Source organism: Heliconius melpomene, chromosome 6, assembly GCF_056956725.1.
Source record: "Heliconius melpomene rosina isolate 202511_hmr_F chromosome 6, ASM5695672v1, whole genome shotgun sequence".
NCBI lineage: Eukaryota > Metazoa > Arthropoda > Insecta > Lepidoptera > Nymphalidae > Heliconius > Heliconius melpomene.
This window is the reverse complement of record NC_140394.1, coordinates 13,140,007-13,161,210: the sequence shown is the minus strand read 5'-3', so window position 1 is coordinate 13,161,210 and position 21,204 is coordinate 13,140,007. Positions and strand designations below refer to the sequence as shown.

At 40.9% G+C, this 21,204-nt stretch overlaps 1 protein-coding gene across 4 annotated transcripts in view; it reads left to right on the top strand.

Moving 5' to 3' along the window:
• Positions 1 to 21,204, top strand: part of LOC146538638 (seminal metalloprotease 1-like) — a 34,022-nt gene that overhangs the window by 11,643 nt on the left and 1,175 nt on the right. The window contains exons 2-8 of one of the 4 annotated variants that reach the window (XM_085187205.1): positions 8,222 to 8,406; positions 10,882 to 10,969; positions 11,483 to 11,529; positions 12,079 to 12,295; positions 12,698 to 12,870; positions 13,122 to 13,272; positions 13,942 to 14,163. In XM_085187205.1, coding sequence (XP_085043331.1) covers positions 8,222 to 8,406; positions 10,882 to 10,969; positions 11,483 to 11,529; positions 12,079 to 12,295; positions 12,698 to 12,870; positions 13,122 to 13,272; positions 13,942 to 14,147 — 1,067 coding nt within the window. In that variant the 3' untranslated portion in view covers positions 14,148 to 14,163. Of the gene's footprint in view, positions 1 to 8,221; positions 8,407 to 9,221; positions 10,167 to 10,881; positions 10,970 to 11,482; positions 11,530 to 12,078; positions 12,296 to 12,697; positions 12,871 to 13,121; positions 13,273 to 13,941; positions 14,164 to 21,204 lie in introns of those variants that run through there. The other 3 variants (XM_085187204.1, XM_085187207.1, XM_085187206.1) reach the window with 3 other exon arrangements.

The window sequence follows — 21,204 nt, the reverse complement described above, 5'->3', positions numbered from 1 at the left end:
TGGGGGTGGTATTATGGCACCCCGGGGCATACTCATATTATAAGTATGAACAATCAACGACAGAAATCACATATATAGTGCTCTCCTTCAGGACCCGCGCAGGCGCTTCCATTGTATCCATTCTTCGCCTTGTCGATCTTCGGAGTAAGCAGTGTCGCAGAAAATACAACTCACATCTGCATATACAGCCGAACTGTTTGCTTGCATGTTGTTTTCAAAATCTGAGTTTTCATTGCTATTGCTCCCGAATTCCTGGTCACTCGAGCTGTCACTCCCATCAGGGCTGATATTTTCACGTCCACGGCCAAGGCCACGCCCTCGTCCACGTCCTCTTCGAGTTTCTGCTAATTGCAAGGATTCCCTCAACTGGTTATTATAAGGAGATGACGTAATTACTTTAGCAGTCGTTGCCTTTCTTCCTCTTTTAGAGGTCTTCTTTTTAGGGCCAGGAACTGGAAAGATATCTTAGTCATTCGACAGACTTTGGACAATTTCAGCCGAATCTTTTCCATTGGTATGATGATCGGCGTCAGATGCAGATGATGAAGTGCTTGCGTGTAACTGATGCTGGTTTTTTGACTGTTGTTGATTTTCTGCTATAAACTCAACATCCGTAAATATCTGTGGCTGAAGAGGGTATATACCTGTAGCACGAAAGCCGTTTACTGCTATTTCTCCCGTACAGCTCTTCATATAAGCTCGACCAAAAAGCTCTGCTATGTCATGTGGTTTCAGCATTCTTTCGGAATGTAACATAAACTGACGGATTTCTTCGCTGTAATGTCTTTTGAGTGAACCCATGAATGTTTTATCGAGAGGTTGGAGTTTATGGGTTGTATGAGGTAGGAGACTGATGATAGTCACGTGGTTCTCGCGGGCCAGCTCTATGACGTCTACGTTGCGTGTGTGGCTGTAATGTCCATCTAAAATCAGCATCACCGGGCTAGCCTCAGATGGGTTTGTCTTCTCACTAAAGTGCACGAACCAATCCAAGAATAAGTTGCTTTGTATCCAGCCTGATGGATGGACTTTTCCAATGGCTCCCGGTGGGGCACCTTTCATTAAAATATCTGAAAAATTCTTCCGTGGAAAAATCATCAAAGGTATAAAGATGCCTGATGCGCTCATACAACACACAATAGTCATAAGTGAACCACGTTCAGCTGCCGTCAATGCTCCGATTTGTCGTTTTCCTTTTTTTCCAATGACTTGTGGAATTTTGGTTTGAACTATCGTCAGTCCAGTTTCATCGACATTGTATATGCGATCTGGAGGGTAACGGACTTTTGTCATTTCGGCTTCTAAAATAGCAAAGAACTCTTGGACCGCGTCTTTGTTGAATCCTTGGGCACGAGCTTCTGACCGTACCTATTGGCTTACGCAGAGATAATTAGTCTTTGTGTTTATCCAAAAAATGGTCTAACCAAGCTCTGCCTGCCATATTGTTTCTGAAGCCTGTAAGCAGCCCGCCTGACATCTTGCCTAGTTAACCCATAAAACCTGGCCTCCATGAATAAAATATATTTCAGTAAATGTTTCTCCAAAACATTTGGCAGGATAGGCTTTCTTCCGAGTGGTTTATTCACTATCATACAGGGTGAGTCATATTGAACTTTCCGGTTTTGGAAGGACGTTGCACGAAGAAGGGAAGGAGTAGAAGGGTGGGGATGGTGTCATTAGACGCGCCATGACATGCAGTTTTAGTGTGAGCAATGGCTTGGTCGGGACAACATCGTGCGTTCGTAGTTGAAGAGTTTATTAAAAATGGCGGCTCCGTGATCACAACACAGCGTGCGTTCCGTTTACATTTTGCTATTGGTCGACGTGATCCCATTCCCACTGGACCAACAATCAGAAATTGGGTATCAAATTTTAGAGCAACATCATCAGCATTAAAAACAAGACCACAAGGCCGAATTAGGACGTCAACGTCAGCGGAAAACGTGGATAGAGTGCGGGCTTCAATTCAACAATCCCCTCGGCGTTCTGTTCGGAAACATGCCGCTTCACTAGGATTATCTTTCAGTAGTGTCCGCAGAATACTGCATAGAGACCTTAAATTTCACCCATACAAGATTCAGGTAGTGCAAGAATTAACAGTTAGAGACTTAGACACACGAACAAATTTATGCCGCGACATTCAGCAGATCCCCCGCACTGCTGTTTTGATCTTCAGTGATGAGGCACATTTTCACCTCGCCGGAACTGTCAACAAACAGAATTTTCGATACTGGACTGAGAATAACCCACGAAACCTACACGAACGACCACTTCACAGCCCTCGAGTGACAGTGTGGTGCGCTATTGCAGAGTTTGGTGTGTGGGGTCCCTATTTTTTTGAAGAAGATGGTCAAGTCGTCACAGTTACCTCTGCTCGGTATTGCGACATGCTTGAAACTTTTCTGAAACCGAAATTGGAGGAATTAACGCAGAATCATGACAACGATAACATCTGGTTCCAACAAGATGGTGCTACAGCCCATACATCCAGGCGTTCAATGGAAATCCTGCGACAAATGTTTCCCGGTCATCTCATTTCTTTGCGAGGTGACGTTGGGTGGCCGCCGAGATCACCTGATTTAACCCCCTGCGATTTCTTTCTCTGGGGTTACCTGAAGGAAAAGGTGTACAGGCATCGTCCCCGAACCATCGATGAACTGAAGGCTGCAATCACGGAAGAAATCAATGCTATTCCGCTGAATATGACTCGACGAGTAATGGACAACTTCCGGGAAAGGCTTCAGCAGTGTGTGGTCAATGGAGGTAGACATTTACAAGATATCATTTTTAAAACCAACTAAATTAAAACTGCATGTTATGTGCTTTCAAACAATAAAATAATTTTTACTGCATGTCGCTTTGTTTTTAATACACACCTTATTGAAATCGGAAAGTTCAATATGACTCACCCTGTATCTAAAGATTGTTCGGTATCTTTTACTAGCCGTTTTAAAGTAAATCTCGGTACATCAAATTCTTTGACTGCTTTTTCGTAACCAATAGTTTTATTTCGGACGGCTTCAAACGCTCTTTTCATTTTTTCAGGATCCCAGGTCTTCCTTTTTTTATCCGAAATGGATGTCAAGTTCTTTCGTGGCATCTAAAACTAAAAACAAGAAACAAGTAGTTATCTACAGAATACATACAAGTATTATGGCCCCCAGAGATCGTAATACCTACACCTTTGGGTGTCAATCACGATAATGATATTATACATTAGTTCGAGTATTTTTTACTAGATGTCACTGTCCTAAATACCGAAATATTGAAAATACCTGCAGGGGCCACATTACCACCTTCTCCTCTATTTTTTTAAATATTAATTTTGTTTTGGTATATATGGTGTTTTATATTATAATAATAATAAGATATTTATTAACAAATAACATGTACAATTTTTGTTTCATCTGATGGTACCCACACTAGGTATTCCTGTATCGTGAGTTCCAATATATGACTTAACAATTTACGTTTAATGTTGACACTCGTTTAACAAGATATAGATAATACAGTAAAAAGGTAAATAATCATAATTAACAAAGGTAATTTTATAACAACTTTTTTTTTTAGTTAGTATTAATAAAATTCATAATAATAGGTACTATTGTATATGTGATAAAATATTTTCAGTGTTATTATAGTCTAAGGTAGCGAGCCATGACGAAATTTTAGTTTTAGCTTTTTTGATCCAGCAAAGCTTTATATCACAAGCACTAGCAATTTTATTCTAAATAAATATTTCAATGTAAGGACTAAAATGCCTAGCAAAACAAGACTACTACTAGGTAGTGGGACATTAAAGTTTCTGCGATTAATCAGCATTATAGAGGAACACGGGGGAATTGGCACCACTTAAGAAAAAACTCCTATAATTTTGGACAAACATCACTTTTTAATATAGTTTTTGGTTTTTTTTACAGCGTAACTAATCAGGTTTATCTTATCAACACATAAATTAAAAAATAAACCAAACGAAGACATTTATACTCATTTTTGATCAAAATAACATTGGCTCCCATTGCCCAAGAGTACGGGGTAATTAGAACCAGAGAAAGGGGTAATGAGATCCACTGGGACAATGGTAACCAGAGTGAGAATATGTAATAAAAAATATATTCTTATAATATTTTAAGTATATGCTTATAACTTAAACTTATTCTTATGTGAAAAGTAATTATATTATCTTTAGAAACGTTCAAAATCAGTCTTATAAAATTAAAAACAATTACTTATTGTCTAGTACAAAAATCACAAACATAATCTTTGGCGGAATCGCTTCCTGAACATTGCGCGTGAGCCCATTCACCACAGGACCTGCATCTGTACCACATTTCGTTAGATTTTCCAGATTTACAATAAATCATACACATGTTGGAATCTTCATCAACGTAGTTACTACTATTGTCATCGCAGATATTCTGGTAATTTACAGATTCATCTGATGAGCTAGTATCATCTTTAAATAAGATTTTTTTACCTTTTTCATTTGCTTTGTTAGTATATTTTTTCTTAACTTCTTTAATATTTTTACCCTTTCCTTTCGGCGCTTTATTTTCTTTCATTAGACGTTTCTTTTTCTTTTCTTCCAGTACAGTTTTATTTGGAGTCGCTGTGATTATTTGCGAATGTTGTTTATGTGTTCATTTTCGGGTCTCGAGAAGTTGATGGTTTAGGAGATATAACTGCGAGAACGGAATTCAGATTTTCATTTAATTCAGAGGAGACAAATGGAATATCTTCTTGGACGCATACAATATTATCTTGGATATTTTCAATATTATCCTTTTCAGGCGATTGAATTTCGTGGACAGACGGCATCACAGTACTTTGATTACGTTGATTGGTTTCATGAGGATCTACAGTGTCATCCACTACATTAGTGGAAGCAGTATTAACGACATAATAGTCCTCGTTGCTGAATATGTTAGTATTAATTGGGCTGATGCCAGTTGCGCGGAAACCACTTATGGCCTTATCCATTGAAGCTATTTTACTGTATGCTTTTTGAAACAAACTGGCAATGTCATACGGAGTGATTTTAATAAAATTTTTAGATTTAAGATATAAATCACATTCACGATTGTGTGCTTTTTTTAGGGGACCGAAAAATGTCACATCTAAGGGCTGCAAACGATGGGAGGTGTGTGGCGGTATAGACAACATTGTAATGTTGTTGGCTTTGCAAAACTCATATGCTTCTAAAGTGGAGTGGCTGTTATGGTTGTCTAGAATAAGTAATATTTTGTTATCCCCACATGGTTTTACGAATGTCTTGAAATGTTGTAACCATTTAAAAAATAGACTTTCATTAGTCCATCCATTTTTTGAACAGTCATAAATTGCGCCTGGTGGACCATCTTTTTCTAGAAGAGGAGAATGACGTTGTCTAGGATAAATGAACATGGGTGGCACATAGACGCCAGCAGCACTCATTGCACAGACAGCAGTGACGGTTTTTCCTCTCTCCCAGGAAGTTACAGTACCAACTCGTTTCTGACCTGTTTTTGCCAAAACTTTTTTTGGTTCTTGAACTGTTGAGACTCCTGTCTCATCCATATTAAATATTTGATGTGCTTCATATTTAATTTTTAGCATTAGATCTTCAAGATTTTTGTAAAATAGTTCTACTTCTTCTTTGTTAAATCCCTTAATTCTATTAATACTTGTCGACTCAGGTTTGCGAACACTAATATTAGTATTTCTCCTCAAAAATCCTTCAAGCCAATCTGGTCCTGCACACTTGCTCTCCTTGTTAAAATTATGAGGTATCTTTAATTGTTCGGCACACTCGTATGCTATTTTTCTGAATTTCATAGAGTCTAATCCATAAAAAAGATTCGTCATATGTATTAGATGATCAGCCAGAATTTGTTCTTGAGCAGGAGAAAATACTGGTTTTCTTCCGAAACGAGGATTTGTTTGTTCTGATCTGCAATACCTCTTTTGCAAAGTATGCAAAAGAGGTATAGCACGGAATGTTAAACTCTTGGGATGCTTTATGCAGAGAAATTCCATCATCATTGACTCTCTTGATAGCACGATTTAGTACGTCTAAACTCCATTGACACTTCTCCGTAATTCTGTCCCGTTTTCGAGGCATCTGGAAAATAAACAAAAATAATGAAATGGGGTAATGAAAGCCATGTGACTCTAATTACCCCAAATACTCATTTTTTAATTTTCATACAATTCACAAAATACAATTAGTTATTAACATAAATTCATATTTTTATCTAGTTTTATAATTATTAATCTACAAGTTAAAACAGACAAAACTTACAATACAATAATTTTAATACTTACAATTTGACTTTGAAGATCGTAAAATATTAGATTAACTGGCAGTAAAACCGACGTGCGGTTCGCTTACACACCAAAAGTCAACTGGCAACGATGTGACGAGTCACACGTACGCCTCCCGCGTCCGTCGTTTTTACGTAAAAACAAAACAGGATCTAACTCGTTCGGATTCACGTAAACTAAAGTAGTTCTCGTTACCCCGTGGCTCCGATTCCCCCGTGTTCCCCTACTCTTCTGAGGACGCTATTCTTTGGTGTGCTTTCAGTGCCATTTTTAAGCAAAATAATTGACGTACGGTAAGGACGTTACTTTCCTGATAGAGTTTAACGGTTGGGTAAATAAAAGGTTGAGCTCTTTCGAGCTGAATCAAGTGAGATTTTAAGGCACTACCCCAGGAGCTTTTGCAGTAGGCAATTATAGACTAACAAATAGCATAATATACAATATATAAGGTCTTAAGAGAGGCTGATTGTCTTAGTAGCTTCATTATACTGATGATTTTGCGCACTCGGCTTGACACTGATTTTATATGAGCTTTGAAGTTTAAATTTTGATCCAAGAGAATTCCTAAATATTTTACTGTATCTGTTTTTGTAAGGAATAAATGTAACTGTTCACAGTTACATTTATTTTTTGTAGACATGTATGAAGTTTAAGTTGAAAGGTTGGTTTGGGGGTGGAACTAGCTGTTTTATGAAAGCAGACGTAGTTTGTCTTAGCTATGTTTAATGTGAAGAGATTATAAGATAGCCATGTGGATATTTTTCGTATTCTTGTTTCAGCTTTTTCAAACACATCAAGCCATGTGGAACCTTTATAGCGGTTGAGATGTGATACCACTATTTAATATTATCTAATATTTATTTTACACTAAATGAGTAAAATTAAAAATCCAAATTTTGTGGAGAAATTGTCCAAATTTATTTAACTCACAGATACGTGAAGAGAAAATAATCACAGAAGGAAATAAAGAAATTTAAATAAATACCAATAGAAATACCAATACAAGCTAAACTAGCACGTAATAGCAAGAAGTTAAGGTTGAGAATTGAATGCAAGCTAAGAGAGCAATGGATACACAAGTGAATGTCGCAAGCGATTCTAGCCGACTCTTTAAACGTGGCGATGCTGGCTAGCAGCCTACGACACGCATAGCAAAAAAACTCGGAACAGGTTTGAATTGTTCCAATGCGCTGCGTGCGGATGATTTTAGTAAATGTAATAATATTAATTTAGAATAAGTAATGTTCCCTACACCTTCATAGATAATTGCGGTATCATCTGCATAGCAGACTTACGTTGATTTCTTGTTTAAAAAATTAAAATTGTTACAAGAGCCTACAATCCCGCAGCCAGAATTCAATCTCGGTTTTGCGGGACTGAGAATTCTTAATAGAAATAAATGGAGAAGAAATTGATTTTGACTAAATTATTTATTTAGGTTATTTAGCAACTGCCTATTTTAGAAGCATTGTGGGCAGAGCAACAATAATAGTTTTCGGTTACATTCTTTTAAGTTTTGTAATTAAATACTTCCTCATTAATAATTAATATAAAATATTTTCTTTAGCTCAATATTGTCCAGTCAATTAGGATATTAAACTTGCATAAATTCCCAAAAGAGCCCACCAAAATTATCGCCATTTAATATCCGACGACAATTGAAATAAGCCGACGACGATCTGGCCAAATTTACAGCTGGTAATGGTCGTTGGATAATAGGGCGGCGGGCTAGGACACTGGTGTGGGAGTAAGAAATATCTTTTGATAAAGCTCTCGCCCTGTAAAGTGAAAAACAAGTTTCTTCGGTAACCCTCGAAATTAAAACCCGCAAACAAAAAAATAAACTGACTAGGTAAAAAAAATATGCTACATATTTAAATTATAAAAAAAAATTATACATTTAATGTATTATTTTCAGATAGTCATTCCAAAGAGATTATAATAAATACAATTTCTAAAATACAAAATGAAATTTGTGTGAAGTTCTTTTTCACACCATTTTTTAATTCTACTGCAGCTGACGAAAAACTTCTGTATATAAATAATCCTAAAATAAATCCACTTTGTTTGCCTTTGCACCATGATTTTGATAATACAGTTGTGGTAAGTAATATCTTTTTTTTCGCATATGATAGGTGGAACGTCATTGAAACACGAAGTTGGGAGCCAGACTATTTATTAATGCATACTCACTATACAATATATAATATACCCACACTACACCTTTCCCCCTCCAATTTTAACACTAACAACAAATACAAATAATAACTGATACTTCAACAGTGAATAATATAATAATATTTTAACCTAATACTTAGTAATATTTTATAAATCATATAACCTCTAAATCTTTTAATACTTTACAAATAGCCTACAGAATAACAATTAATTTAATGACATACAATTTGCACGATGAGACAGACACACCATTGAGCTTAAGATTTACAAACATAAATCCCATCGACTCGATCTTTGAACCTACGTAACTACGTATATTTAGCTGATCGGCGGTAAGATTATTTCCCTTAAAGTACTGTCTGTAACAATCTTCGCTTATTGTAGACTAGTGGACCCGGACGCGGCTACGCCTGCTTGAACTATAAGAATATTTTCGCGTCGGTCATACTCGCACTATGCCGCCCGAAGGCTAGGTCATTTCGAATCAATGACATGTTAATTATTTATTAGAATGTTATACAGTAAACTATAATTTCAATTCATCTAGATAAAATGCTAAAAGTGACTATTATATTTATTTTCATAAGGATGAATATCAAAATGTCGCAGTAACGGTTGCGTAGCGACGCGACGGTTGTTATTAACATGGCAGAATAAATTGCATATCAAATTAGAAAGTACTTTAAAATATATTAGTATACATGTGTAATGTAATGTTATATATAACTATAGCTATAGGCTATAGCCTATAGCATTCTGAAGAATGCAGCTTTCATACAAACCAAAAACAAAGTAAATCGGACCAGTAGATCCAGAGATCTTAGCGTTCAAACAAACAAACAAACAAACAAACAAACTCTTCCGCTTTATTATATTATCGCTTATATCGCTTATTGTAGATATTCTACTAGCTGTATCAACTTCAAAGTCCACAGGTTTGCCATTAACCTCCACCGTTATTATATAGGGTACATCACCTGATCCGTCCACCTGCGCATTATAAAAACCCTCGTACTCATCATCACTAATATATTTATGCCCCGACTCATCTCGTCGATTCGAGCGCACCTCTTTGCACATAACTTTCAAGTGGCACAGCACATTCGTCACAATTATAGTTCGCAAACCGGCACCGATCCGCCCGATGGAGCTTCCCGCAGCGCCAGCAACGCTGCCCGCCGTCACGCCCCGCACTTTTTCCTGACGCAGGCCTTCGCCCGCCGCGCCGCCGCCGCCCGCAACCAGCTCGCTCGAAGCCGCGCCGACCGCCGTGGCCGCGCTCACCTCCGCGTGTCGCTCGGCTGCCTCCAGCGCCAGAGCCAGCTCCACCGCCTCTTTATATTTAATGTTTCTTTCGGCAAAAATCCGCGACCTCATCGCCTCGTTCGCTAAGCCTGATACGAACTGATCGCGTAAATTTTCTTTTAAATTCACTCCGAAATTACACGTTGCAGCAAGATGTTTTAAACTTTGCAAATACTTGGTGAGTGGTTCGCCGCCATTTTGCCTACGCAGACGAAACACGAGTCGCTCCGCGATCTCTGAACGTTGCGGTTCTAAATGTTCGGACACTAGCTTATTCAATTCCTCGAACGTTTTTGACTCCGGGTGTGATGATGAACACAAGTCGCACATAAGAGCATACGTCGCTTCGCCAACCACCGTAGTGAGCAATGTCACGCACAGTTAGTTCCTTTTTAATTTCATTTAATAAAATATACTGTTTAACACGTCTAATGTATGCCGAATGGTTCTAACTTTCCGATAGGCATATTTAAACACTTTTAGTACTATTTAACTCAGTAAGTACGCGTAAATTCTAATCTCGTCGCCAGTGGAACGTCATTGAAACTAACCTATTGTAGTGTGGGTACACAATATATAACATACCCACACTACAATAGGCGGGAAACTTAGTTCTCACACTCTGTTCCCTACGCACCGCTCAATTATTGAAATATTGTATGTACCTCAAAAGAATCTTTATAATCACTTTACATTTTTTAAATATTATTTTAGAATTCAATTTCAGAATATTCTTTATTCAAATAGATTATTATAAGCACTTTTGAATCGTCGAATGAACATTCTCGTATAGACCAAAAAGCTATTACCCGTTCGCAAGGCATTTCTGCTGAGAAGAAATAGGCAAGAAATTCAACTGTTGCTCTTTTCAACTGCCAAAGGCAGCTATCCTGAATGACATTCAATAGATACTAATTCCATACATGTTTGTCCTCTAAATATTCTTGAACAGTCTAATAAGCTTTACTTGTTAGTATTTTTTTACAGATACTTTAATTTATTAAATACATGTATACTCAGACCCATAACAGATTTATTAACTTTTTGGAGCTGAAAACTTAGAAAACAGATTATTATAATATACATACATTTCAGAATATGGAGATAGGCTACAAATGTATGAATGAAAAGGAAATAGCAAGGTATATTGTGGATATGTTGAAAGCTACCATCGATCCGTATAGTGAGTATTACAAATTCAATTTCCTTTTACAAGCAGTTTTGGATAAAAAAAGCGATAGTAAAGCCGCCCCGCCCGCTCGGAAGCAGTTCTGCTGGGAAGAGCCGGCAAGTAATGCAACAGTTGTTTTTTTTTTTAATATTCAGGTAGTAAAAAGGGGTGAATGGGTGATCCGTACCCACCCCAGAAATTTTACCTAGCAAATTTTTTTTCGAGAAGCCGTCGTAGCGGAGGGGCATAAGGGTGTGACTGTAACTCGACAGTTGTGGGTTCGATCCCCACTTGAGAAAGCTAATTTTAAATAAATTAATTGAACCTATTTGTTTGAAAAGTAAAACATAAAGCCACCTTTATATTCAGTTGACCACAACTAACTATATACTAAACTTAAATATAGTAACTTAAATATAGTAATTTTCTTTTTTATAAAATGAATTCGCTCGCTCTGGGGCCGTGGTGCCGCATGAAAGGATATCGATCTGAGGTCAAAACATTAATGACTTTTTGTTATTTTAGGTACACAAATTAACAGCTTTGATTTAGTACAAAAATTTGATCAATCAGTAAGTTTTGTTTTTCAATTATTCACGTTAACGTTAGTCGTAGTCATAAAGATAAGAAGGTATTAGTCCAAGATCCCAGACGCCCCAGACCTACGTCATTTTTGCAAAGCTGGAATTTTTAGCACTTTTAAAGGAGACTGAAACTTTTGGGCTAACAAGTAAAGAGTTGAGATGTTGAATTTAGTATATATTTTTTTCATTTTTAGAATAGCAAATAATAATTAATTGACAGTCTGGAAGTGGAGAAAAATAAGAAAAAAATATTTACATCCCGATGAATCTGAACGTATTAAATCATACCATTTTCATCTCTTTACATTCTGGGCCCAAAAATGTTTCGTTGGAATAGTTTCAGTTTCCTTTGGCGATGCATGAGGAACGAAGTTTTTTAATAATAGATTCTCTCTGCTTAACCTGCTATATACGGACTACAGCATCAAGCTAAAAAAAACAACATTTTAATAATAGGGATAATACCAACATTTACTGGATAAACATAAGATTTACTCATATAAGAAATTTTGCAGTAACAATTTCACTTCGTTCCAGGCTCAGGACGAAAACACATTGATATCAAAAAAAGACCGTAACTTCATAAACATGCATTATAATAAACATTGTGGGTCGATATCCCAACCATTGCTAGTACAGAGGCGGGTCACAAATATTACTGATTCTAAACAACTGAGCGAGGAGAACTTATCATATTATAAAAACAAATTATGGCCGCTTGGAATTGTGTTATATGGAGTTAAAAATGAACTGCGTAAGTTCATTTACTATTTCCTTTTACTAGGTTCACGATGTATCCCGCATTTAGCGAGGTAGGCAGGTGGAACCTAGTGTTAAGACACTCCATTTGCCACATAACTTGAGTGGCGAAACACGACGCCCCGCTTTGTTTTGTTACCATCGCGAAGAAATGAAAATAATTTATTTCTCCAAGTGATGATCCACACTACAACCGTCGCGATTGTAATCAAACAGTAAACGCGACTTCACTTTCCACTAGAATCCGAGACATTGCACACAACTGTTTTTCTGAATTTTAATTTTTTTCTCCGAATGGGAATCAAACCACAACCGTCGTGCATCTCTTGCTATTCCCTCTATAATAAGGATATGCGTATAACTGAAAATTGTATTTTTTTTTTCACTGACAATACAGGAACCACTCCTAACTATGAAACTCTTAAGGAATCCATAGCGCTCATAGAACTGTCCACTTGCGTGATATTCCAAGAGTTCGTTCCTGATGATGAACTAGAAGCGAAAAGCTACATTTGGTTTGATGATGAGGGCATTGATATGCCCAATCTTGGATTTTTTGAAGGGAAACAGGTAAGTTAGATAAATGATTTTTTTATTTAGATTTATAAAGCAAGAGTGAGAGACCAGACCCCGACCAGTGCGACTGTCGACGTGACATGTTATGGATCCGATTCCGACCTGGGGGAAATGATTTACTTTCATTTATTCGCTCTGGTAACAAGACAAAGCGCGACATTGAAATTTAAATGGATTCCCTCTGCCTACCCTATTATATGCGAGATACAGCCTGAAGATATAAAAAACTGGTCTATTCTTTACAGCAAATAAATTTAAGTGCCTTCGTCCACGGTGTCGCCGGCCATCACGATCATGTTACAAACAACCTGATAAGAATACTCGGTATACATATGATGTCGAACAGATACGATAGGGACAATTATGTTGTTATTAACTGGGGTAACGTAGAAAGCGGTGAGTTTTTTTTTTTGTCAACTTCACGCTGTATCCCGCATATTGCAGTGTGTGCAGAGAAACCTTGTGGCAAGGCACTCCATTTCATACTTTTCACCGAATGTTCGAGACATTGCGTGTTGACTGGCGGAACTCACTGCCCTGTCTGTCACCAGAGGAAGGAAATGAAAATATTAAATAATTCATTCACACGAGTGAGAATTTACCCACCCAACGACTTGCCACTCTGCCAAAATGGCTCCTTTCATATTTTTTTATATATATATCATAAATTAAATCAGCCGTACACAGCAGGATAGACAGAACAGTAGAATAGGTAGGTGGTCTTTTTTATGTTTGTTTTTTGTATACTACTATTGAGTCTGAGCTCGCGTTTTTTTTCTCAATATAGTTCAATAGTAGGATCTTTAGATTTAGCGTAATGTACAATTTCAAAACTATCGGCTTATAATGACGTTTACACGAACCCTCCCCTCAGTATATCTCTAGTAACGACACTTCATATACGAGTACCTATTTGTACATTCATAAGATTGAATTGAATGAAAAATTAAATATTGTCATTTCGTCGCTCTGGTAAAAAAATATAATATTAATTTATGATAATATAAAATAAAAAATAATAAATATTTTTTTAAGTAAATATACTGGTGTGATTGATTTTTTTAGGTAAAGAACAGTATTTGGAAAAATCACCAGAAGCTGCTTGGCTAGTACAATTTCCATACGATTTTTATAGTATTACTCATGCGCCTTCCAACTACATGTGTAGTGTCTGTGAACTAGGAGCTGCTACTGTGAAACCTATTCAGGTACACCCCACTAATATTATAAATGTGAAAGTTTATGGGGATGGGTGGGAAAGATATAGATGAAGCTTCTCAGTAGTAGGTAAGTATAGCTTGTACATCAGAATGACGCATAAGCTATAATTTATATAAACATTTACAACATACAACAGTTAAAGCGGGCGAAGCCGCGTTTGGGTTGCTAGTTATTGATAAAAATAAGCTTCATGCACGCTGAACATTAGGTTTTCTCTACCTACTTTACTTCTCGTAGTAAGGTAGGTAGATATCACTCCTTCGCAACAGAGCTGGACCTCCACGTCCTAAACTCGGGCAATATACCAACTTTCGAAACTTACAGAGGAGGGAGGTGTTACGAGAGCTGTGTGGATGTGACCTTAATAAGTCACACCCTGCTTGGCAGAGCGGAGAACTGGAGAGTGGACCGAAGTCTGGTAACATCCGACCACAACGCAATAACGTTTGCGCTGCGCTTGGAAAGGGCACTGGAACCCCTGAAGCCTATCACCACACGCAGGTACAATACCAAGAAAGCAAAGTGGTCGGACTTCGTAACTGCCTTCAAGGCCGCACTAGCCGAACACAACATAGCCAAAGATAACGTACACAGAGTTTCGATCCCGGAGGAACTGGAGAAGATGTTATCGATCTACACATCCATAGTCCACAGCTCATGCAAAGGAACAATACCCAAAGTTAGAGACCGGAAAGGTGATCCAAGGCCGCCATGGTGGTCAACCACCCTAGACAAATTACAATCTGACGTGCTTAGGAAGAAACGCCGAATCCGGAACGCTGCGCCCCGACGAAGAGAGTTCACTATCGATGAGTACATGCAGGCAAGGGACACATACCATCAGAAAGCAATAGAGGCAGCCACCCAGAGCTGGAAGGAGTTCTGCACTTCTCAAGACCGTGAGAGCGTTTGGGACAGCATCTACAGAGTTATAAGGAAGACGTCCAAAAGACAAGACGATATGTTGCTAAGGAACATAGCTGGCGAAACACTGTCACCAGATAAGTCGGCGGAGCTCCTGGCAAAGACGTTCTACCCTGACGACCAAGTAGATGGCGAAACTGAACTGCACAAGCGAGTCAGAGAGGCCACTGAAGGAAGAACTCCCGCGGAGATTGAAGACCTGTCGGAGGACGACCCCCCCTTCACGGACGCGGAATTGGAGATGGTTCTCTCGAGCCAGAACCCAAAGAAAGCGCCGGGACCGGACGGCCTGACCTCCGACATATGCAGCATGGCGATCAACTGTGACAGAGAGGTATTCTTGGCGATAGCTAACAAGTGTCTATCACTGTCATACTTCCCCAAGCAGTGGAAAATCGCCCACGTCTGCATCCTTCGTAAACCTGCAAAGGACGACTACACCAACCCAAAGTCGTACCGTCCCATAGGGCTACTACCGATCCTCGGGAAGACGGTCGAGAAGCTTTTAGTGGGAAGACTGCAGTGGCACCTTTTACCAACGCTTCATCCCAGCCAATATGGGTTCACGCCGCAAAGGGGAACCGAGGACGCACTCTATGATCTAATACAACACATAAAAACAGAAACTAAACAGAAAAAAAAGACAATACTCCTTGTATCCCTGGACATAGAGGGCGCTTTCGACAATGCTTGGTGGCCGTCCCTTAAGAGCCAATTGGTGCGGAAACGATGCCCAAAAAACCTCTACTCCCTGGTGGCCTCGTACCTGGAAGATCGAAGAGTCATCATCAACTACGCCAGAGCAACCAGCGAAAAGGGTACCACGAAGGGTTGTGTCCAAGGATCCATCGGCGGACCAACCTTCTGGAACCTCATCTTGGACTCACTCCTGCACAAAATGGCGTCCAGAGGGATATACTGTCAGGCCTTTGCTGACGATGTGGTCCTCGCTTTCTCCAGCCATAGTACTAGTGAGTTACAAGCCCAAGCCGAGACCACCCTAGCCGAAGTGCAGGACTGGGGAAGGCTAAATAAACTGAGCTTCGCCGCGCATAAGACCCACGCGATGGTAATTACCAAGAAGCACAAGTTTGAAGCCCCCGAAGTCTACATGTCCGGCATCCGACTGAGTATGGTCTCGGAAATAAAACTCCTAGGACTCGTAATAGACTCCAAGCTGACTTTCAACGCGCACGCATCTGCAATATGCAAGAAAGCTGCAGACATTTACAAACGACTAGCGTGCGCGGCGAGGGTAACGTGGGGTCTTAATGGCGAGATAGTGAGAACCATATACGTGGCGGTGATAGAGCCAATCGTCCTCTACGCAGCAAGCGCGTGGTCTTCGGCAGCCGAGAAGCTGATGATAAGGAAACAACTAGACTCGCTGCAAAGAGGATTTGCCCAAAAAATATGCAAGGCGTACAGGACGGTGTCTCTGACATCGGCACTGGTCCTCTCAGGCTTAATCCCCCTTGACCTTCGAATCCAGGAAGCCGCCAATCTGTACAAGATCAAAAAGGGGTACTGCGTGGACCTCCTACCACCAGGACGCGAAATAGAGCGCAGGGTGGGACCATTACAAAATCCACACCCATCACAACTCAAAACAACTGAGTACATGCGCTTGGAGAGCCTCGACCAGGAGACCCTCGATAAACACCAAATAGCCGGTCCCCTAATCTTCACCGACGGCAGCAAAATCGAGGGTAAAGTAGGAGCAGCCCTAACCTTGTGGGACCAGGGTAGGGAGAGGAAGTTCTCCACATTTCGCCTGGAGCCGCACAACACCGTCTTCCAGTCGGAAATGTATGCACTCTTCAGGGCAATAGAGATGGTGAAAAAGTCGAAAACGAGCGCTACCAACATCTTAAGCGACTCGAGATCATCCTTGGATCTACTAAGATCCCCATCGACGACTCACCCTCTCGGCCTACAAATGAAGAGCTGCATACGTGACATCCAGAACGAGGGCAGGACAGTGCGGTTCTTCTGGTTGAGGGCCCACGTTGGAACACCCGGCAACGAAAGGGCAGACGAGCTGGCGAAAAAGGCGGCAATAAAAAAGAAGACGGCACCGGACTATGACAAAGTACCAGTATCATACGTCCGAAAGCAGATACGCGAGGCGACTGTCAAGGCATGGCAAGCGAGATATGAAGCCTCCCAAACCGGATCAGTCACAAAGCTGTTCTTACCAGACGTCAAAAAGGCATATACCCTGGTAAGGAAAACAAAAATAACACCAACAGACACCCAGCTACTGACTGGCCACGGAGGTTTCGCGGCCTACTTGCACAGATTCCACTTAAAGGACAGCCCATCTTGTCTCTGCGATCCGCAATGTGAGGAAACGGTCACGCACGTAATCCTGGACTGCCCAAGATAAGGTTCAGATCGAGCGATGCTGGAGGTCACCATCAACAAAAACCTAGACCAGCAATCACTCCACACCATCTTAGAATCAGAAGCCACCAGGACACCTTTCCTCACCTTCGCACGTAAAGCCATCTTAACAGCCGCGAAACGCAACAGCTCGCTAGTGGCTCTCCCCTCCGCGCCAATACCCGCGCCACCCTCACAAACATCCCAAACACCAGCACCTGCACCATCACAAACCCCTGCACCACTCACACAAAATTCCCAAACACCAGTACCCACACCACCAACAACACCTGCACCGCTTCCACAAGCTCCCCAGATACCGCACCACTTCCAATCCCCGTACTAATCCAACAAACACACTCGACACCTGCTTCTCCCACACCAACAATACCAACAAAATCAACAATAAATAAACTACTGGCCTCCCTCAAAAAGACCACAGGAGGCCTGCCAAAGAAGTGGAAAAAACTAACCACAAAAGTAAACCCGCCACAGCACAATCCACCAACACTGGCCACAACCAACGTGATGGCAATGCTAAATGAGAAGGCAGCGGACGGACAACCCGGAATAAGGGTCAGGAGCGTAGCCTTGTTCATGGCCGAGGGATCAGAAAGGGTGGGAATAGCTTTCAGTCGCTCGGAACCGCCGGATAGAGTCCAAATTTCACCAGGACTAGCAGCCCTACTCAAAGGAAGCACGAGTAAAACATCGGTGAGGTCAGCAAAAATAGACTCACTGACATGGCAAAGGCTGGCTGAACCCCCCTGCCGAATACTGCGGTCACAGAACAAAGTGATCGCATTGCTCGAATGTGGGGAGAAATCTCCCTTTGCCCAACTTGACTCGATCCTCCGAAGAGTTCGGGAATGCACGCCGCAAGGAGCCCCTAAGACCATAAGCGTAGACGCAATGAGGGTAGAACCTTATAGAGGCAGCATAGCAAACTACTACGAATGCCTCAAGGTCGCCCACAAACACCAGCTAGTCGTCTACGAAGACAGGGGGGAATGCCTTGACTTCCTAAAGGCAAAGAAACATCTACCTTCCCCCTCAACAGAGGCTCCAACCGAAACGCCGAAGCAGAGCGGGTCCGAGAGGCTGCAAGAGAAGCTGTACCCCGAGCCATCCACAAGCAAGACCAACACACCCACCCCCAAACATAACATCTCGAGGACTTTGGCGAGGGCCATTCTGGGAGTCGTCGCTCCAAGGGAAAAAGAAACCCCAAAATGCTCTGCCTCTAATGCTGCGCGCCAAACCAGCACCGACATTCCGGGAGTCGAAGAAACTCCAAAATGTTCTGCCTCTAAGGCTGCGCGCCAAACTAGCACGCAAGAGAGAGAGGTCAAAGCCTTTTTCGACACCCGAAATCAACGGGAACAAAAAGGACACCGCGAAGGCGTACTAGAGCACAGCAGAGGCAACATAACACTACCTGACCTAAAAATAGCCAGAAGCCCAAAGGAACATGCTATAAATGCGTTCATCGAGTTCTTAGCCACATTAAAGGCAACCCGCGAGGTAAACACCAATATCTGTAAAAAGATCCTTCAGACTTTCCAGAGAGGGAACCTCAAACTCCTGGAAGTAGAACTCGATGAAGCCAAAGCCGCCATCTATGACAACGTCAGCTCCCGTGTCATTCACGGAAGCATGACGGGACAGTACATGGCGGCCTATAGCAGCACCAAGGGCTTTATAGGCCTGGTCGAAAGTGAAAGAGTAGACGATCCCCCCAAATTCCTTACATCAGAGAGCGACCAAGTGGTAGTAGTGGCCGAATGCACGAGGGTGATGCTGGACGATAGGATACTCGGAATGGCAAACGCCATTTCAAGCGATCCTGAGCCGGGCGCAGCCTTCGTGAATTGGGAGCTACCAAAACTTTCCTGGGTAAATGGGGTTCCGGGGTGTGGTAAGACAACTCACATTATCAAGCACTTCGATGAGGACACGGAAGTAGTAGCGACAACCACAGTAGAGGCCGCGAAAGATCTAAGAGAGAAGCTGGCGCACCGCCTTGGCACGAAAGCGACAAAGAGAGTGCGAACAATGGCCTCGATCTTAGTCAATGGTTTTCATGAGGGAATAGCTATAAACCGGCTAACGGTGGACGAAGCCCTCATGAACCACTTCGGGGCCATTGTTATGGCGGCCAGACTGTCAGGAGCGAACGAGGTCACACTCATCGGAGATATCAATCAGCTGCCTTACATCGACAGACAAAATCTATTCGAATTAAGGTACTGTAGGCCTAGCTTGACAACCAACATCACATGCGAGTTGCCTTGCACACATCGGAGCCCAATGGACGTCGCCTATGCCCTCGCCGGAGTATATAACAGCATTTACTCCGCAAGCCCCATTGTCCACTCCCTAAAGGTTCTAGGATATACCGACGCGCGAATACCACACTGTAACGACGGCACCCTATATCTGGTCCACACGCAGGAGGAGAAGAGGCAGCTGAAAGACCAGGGATATGGAGCTGGAGCAGGTTCGCGAGTCATGACTATCCATGAGGCTCAGGGGCAGACCTTCGCAGACGTCGTCATCGTCCGAACCGGACGCGCACGGATCCGAGTACATGAGAGCGTCTCTCACGCAGTCGTCGCAGTGACGAGACACACCAACACCTGTGTCTATTACTCTGACGATGGCGGTGACGCAATAGGCAACTTCATCAGCCGAGCGGTGGGCGCTTCATTTACGGAGGTGGTGGAGGCGAACCTAAAAGGGGCAATGTCACAAAGAGACGATAGGGTGATAGAGACACTGATCCAAAAACTTAAGGAAGGCGTTCTGCATAAGCCAGGCCAAATCTAAAATTCCACACCTATATACATAATAATTATACAAAAGACTATAATAATTATACAAAAGACTCTAATAATTATAATTTTTATTCTAATAATTTCTCTAATAATTATAATATATATTTTTAAAATTAAAAAAAAAAAAAAAAAAAGAAAAAAAAAAAAAAAAAATTGTCGGTAGGGGTCTCATCCAACCCCTCTAGTATAAGCTCTAGATATAAGTACAGTTTAAATTGTCCCAAAATTAAGTACGCCACATTAAAAAAAAAAAAACTTTCTTAAAATAAAAAAAGGCACGGGCAACTATGAGCCCGTGGATGTAGTTTTTTTTAAAATTAAAAAAAAAAAAAAAAAGTAAGGTAGGTAGAGGAAACCTATGGTTAAGACGGTTCACGCACAGTCGAGAAATAAAAATAATTTATATGGGTACAATAATTTCCCCAAGTGGACATCGCCAAAGTTAAGTAAGATTCAATAAAGTATTGCAGGGTACTAAAAGGGGAAAATCACCAGGTCACGAAGGCTTGAGTATTGAGCATTTGAGGTACGCTGGTGGTGTACATCTTCCCAGTGTCCTCAAGTTATTAAATAATCTCTGTTATAGATATAGATATCTCCCAGGTGATATGTTACGGACAGTTGTAGTACCTATTATGAAAAATAGAACAGGTGACGCGGCGGATAGAGAGAATTACAGGCCGATATCTTTGGCCACAATCACTGCTAAGGTGCTGGACGGTCTGCTTGATGCTCGTTTAAATAAAGCACTTAATTACTAGCCTAAACTTTCAACTGAAAGTGCGACACTATACTGAGCGGAAAACGCCAGTATTTTTAGATCTGTCTAAAGCTTTCGATCTCGTGTCATATGATATACTGTGGAATAAATTGAAACCTCGGTCTAGTTTAAATTCTAACTTAATTGACTTATTTAAATCTATATATATAAAATCGAAAGTTCACTCACTCATCACGAAAT